General features: G+C 59.4%; 2 protein-coding genes across 2 annotated transcripts in view; both read right to left on the bottom strand.

The window, feature by feature from the left end:
- Positions 1 to 45: 45 nt before the first annotated feature.
- SPRG_17090 (hypothetical protein) lies at positions 46 to 796 on the bottom strand (the record flags this gene model as incomplete). Its single annotated transcript, XM_012356424.1, has 4 exons — positions 46 to 249; positions 276 to 431; positions 476 to 533; positions 582 to 796. The coding sequence occupies 4 exons, from the start codon at positions 794 to 796 to the stop codon at positions 46 to 48; spliced, it is 633 nt and encodes a 210-aa protein (XP_012211814.1).
- Positions 797 to 2341: 1545 nt separating this feature from the next.
- Positions 2342 to 3321, bottom strand: part of SPRG_22385 (hypothetical protein) — a gene marked incomplete at both ends in the record, with an annotated part of 1497 nt that continues 517 nt past the window's right edge. Inside the window, 3 exons of the mRNA XM_012356423.1 lie at positions 2342 to 2550; positions 2601 to 2958; positions 3034 to 3315. Coding sequence (XP_012211813.1) covers positions 2342 to 2550; positions 2601 to 2958; positions 3034 to 3315 — 849 coding nt within the window. The remainder of the gene's footprint in view (positions 2551 to 2600; positions 2959 to 3033; positions 3316 to 3321) is intronic.

Below are 3321 nucleotides of genomic sequence, written 5' to 3'. Positions count from 1 at the left end.
CGTCGTGCGCGTCGCGCTTGGTCACGTTCACGCACGGCTCGGCGATCACGAGGTGGTCCCACGGCTTCTTGTTCGGTGTTTCTCGTTGCGCTTGAACCAGAAGTCGCCGAAGCTGCGCGAGACTGCGACGCCGCCCGAGACGCGGCCGCGGAAGACGGTACCGCCGGCGGCGACGATGCGGTTCTTCTCCGCCTCGAGGTCGGGCTTGTGGTCGAGCGACATCTGAATCGGCTTTGCGAGTTGGATTGGCTCAGAATGCAGCGCGAGTCACCCACGTTAGCCGAGACGATGTACTGCTCCGTGATGAGCACCACGAGGCCCGTCGAGCCGATCTCATCGGCGCGGCCATCGGCGCCAACCGTCTCGCGCAGCTTGTCGTCCATCGTGAGAAAGCAGTCACGCAGCGCCGAGACGAGCAGAGTCGCGTCCTTCTACACACGCCATGAGCATCCGCGGCATGTAGCTTGCAACGTACCCCGTCAAACTTCTTAAAGCCGTCTGTCTCGAGGAGCAGCGGCGTGATGTGGGCCGACCTACGCAACGTTCGTGAGCTCCAGGGTGTCAAGCGGCGATGGGCGTACACGTCCTTGGCGACCGCGTCGCCGCCGTGGCCGTCAAAGATAGCCAAGCACGCCATCTTCTCCTTCGAGGGCAGCTTGGTCTGGACGAGCTCGGCGTCCTCCATCGTGTCGCGCCAGCCCTGCATGCTGCTGCTGCCGATGGCGAGGCGCACCTCGGGCGCGTCGTGGCTCGACGTCGTCTTGGCTGTCTTGGGCTCGGTCAGGAAGCGGGACATGCTGCCGTGAAAATCGAAAATGCCCCGCAGTCACCCAGAGAGCGACGGCATTTCAGCCAATCAAAACCGACGTTGGAAGATTCGGCTGGATTGTTCTGACGTCAATATTTACCGACGAGCAACGCCAACGACTCAACACGCGACCACATCGAGCGACTTGGCAGCTGCAAGTCGCTTGGTCTATGCTTATTCATGCCATGCTACGCCTAGAGCGCGTCCTCGTACCGCGCTCTGGCGCCGTACGAGGCGATTTCGCAACCAGGAGCAGACGACGCGCTTTACAATCCTGTGCAACGAGAGGGGTCCAAGGGCGTGTGAGGAGCCCGAGCGACCACTGCATCTCATACTGTCATGGAATTATGTACCAAGTAGTGTGAGGGAGTGTGTCTAGGTCGCGCGTCAAGGTGCAATGCGCAATCGATGTCGCTTGTTGGAGCTTGTGCCAGCAAATCTGCCTGGCGTAACGGACTGCTCTGTGGCACTGCCACGTCATGAGACGGGAGGCAAGACTCCACGGAAGCGAGCAATTTGAAAGCAACGAGACACGGCTCAACGAAACCAAAAAGCCCGCAGGTCGACGGGTTGCGTTAACGGGCAGCGCGACAGAGCGTCAGCTTTTGATGGCAAAAGGCTGAGGTTCTCCAGCCGCAGAAAGATACCGGCCAGGACCTCGGACAGTCCGCGGTCATGCACATCGCTGAGTAGCATGCGGAGGCTTGTCGCGTTGAGAAGCGTCATGCCCAGCGTCACGGACAGCCGCTCGACGCCAAAGCACAGAAGGACGGGAGCACGCCAAAGCTGACGCCGACGCGGGTCGCACTGCCAATTTGCACAGACGCAACGCAGGCCGATGTTCATCTCAATCATACGTACACACGTGAAATGAATCGACATCCAACTGGCGCAACCGGCGCGTACAATGACGTGGCAGCCCATGTGAGCAGCGCGCTCTTGGACGCTCCTGTGATGCAGTTCAAGAGGTTGATGAGGATGTGGACAAACCACGTGCTTTCGCCGTTTGCCGAGAAGGTCGTCGGCCAGTGCAGCGGTGGCGACTCGAAAGGCGTGCTGGTGCCAAAGTGACACCAAGCACCGTGTGCTCGTGCTGAGCATATGCCATCGGGCCGAGGTTCTCCGGCTCGGCCGCAACGACCGGCCAATTCAGACCCCCCCACAATATTCTCGAGCCCAATTTTTCCGGCATGGCCATCACAACGGCAACCAAGACGACAGCGTCTCGGTGATGGAGCGCACCGCCGAAAAAACGAGGAACCGGCGTCACGCTCATAGAGTCTGCTGCTGTCGACACGCTGGGCCCCGCACGGAAACCACGCCGAGAAGAAAGCGATCTGTCTTACTTCCCAGTACACAATACGACGGTGTCCGATGCCATCATTGCATCTCTATGCGACGCCCCAGCTCTACCAATGCGTTTGGTCGTCCTATTCCGATGGTTGGGTATCGGCCACGCTTCGTTCAAGTCGTGGGGAATGGAAGAAAAAAGCAAGGGGTGTCGGTGGTGGTGATGTTGATGTAGTAGGTCGACTAGTTCTTCGCCTTCCAGACAAGGTAGTTGGTGTCGCCGAGCTTACGCGGCGTCATCTTGTGCTTGGCAAAGAAGATGAGCGAGAGCACAATGCAGATGGAGCCGATGACCATGTACGCGACGCCCAAGAACGGGTTGCGGCCGCCGTACCACGACAGCGTCGAGATCACGAGCGACTTTTTGCCCTCAAACGGCGTCACGGCAAAGTCTACAGAGCATTATTCTATGCATCGTTTTGAGTTGGAGATTCTGACGTACTGGACGAGACGAGGAAGCGAAGCACCGTGCCCTTGGGCAAGTCCGTGTTGATCTTGCCGTACAGCTTGCGAAAGTTGGGGAGGCCAGCCGTGCGCATCCACACGATGAAGCGCTCTGTCTCGACGCCGTACAGCGGCGCCGCCGTCGTCCAGCCCGTCACGTTCAGAATACGCTCCTGGCCCGTGCGCGCCGGAATCACAAACCGGTACTTGGGGTTTTGCCACAGCATCATGTCCTCGCTATCCAGCGTCGTCGGGTTTTGAAACTTGGTCTCAATGTCCGACTGCCACGCGAGACCCGACTGGTCCATGAGGTTGACAACCTCCTTTCCGTTGTAAGTGTCGGTTTGGCCGAGGTACTTGCCGTCTGGCGTCGTGATCGAGTTGATCCAAAAGAGATCTTCGTGGGCAGCGTGAGCCTCGCCATTCTAGACACTCGAGGTGTGCGTACCGTTGAAGAGACTGTTGGCGATGAGGCCGCACGGGTTGAATCGGTAGTACGCGGCGGTCGCGCCCGGTGCGAGGTCTTCCGTCGAGTTGTACTTGAGGCTGGTGATACCGGGCGAGCCCGTGCACGTCGAGATGGGCAGCTCCGCCTTCTCGCCACGCAGCTGCGCGTCGCTCCGGGACGAGACGTACCGCCGGTGGTTCTGGTAAAAGTTGTCGAGCTGGTAGTACACCATGATGGGCGCCTTCATGTCTTCCTGCAGCGTAAACTGGAC

The sequence above is a fragment of the Saprolegnia parasitica genome (genome assembly GCF_000151545.1).
Source record: "Saprolegnia parasitica CBS 223.65 unplaced genomic scaffold supercont2.461, whole genome shotgun sequence".
Taxonomy (NCBI): Eukaryota; Oomycota; class Saprolegniomycetes; order Saprolegniales; family Saprolegniaceae; genus Saprolegnia; species Saprolegnia parasitica.
This window is presented reverse-complemented; position numbering and strand designations above follow the sequence as displayed.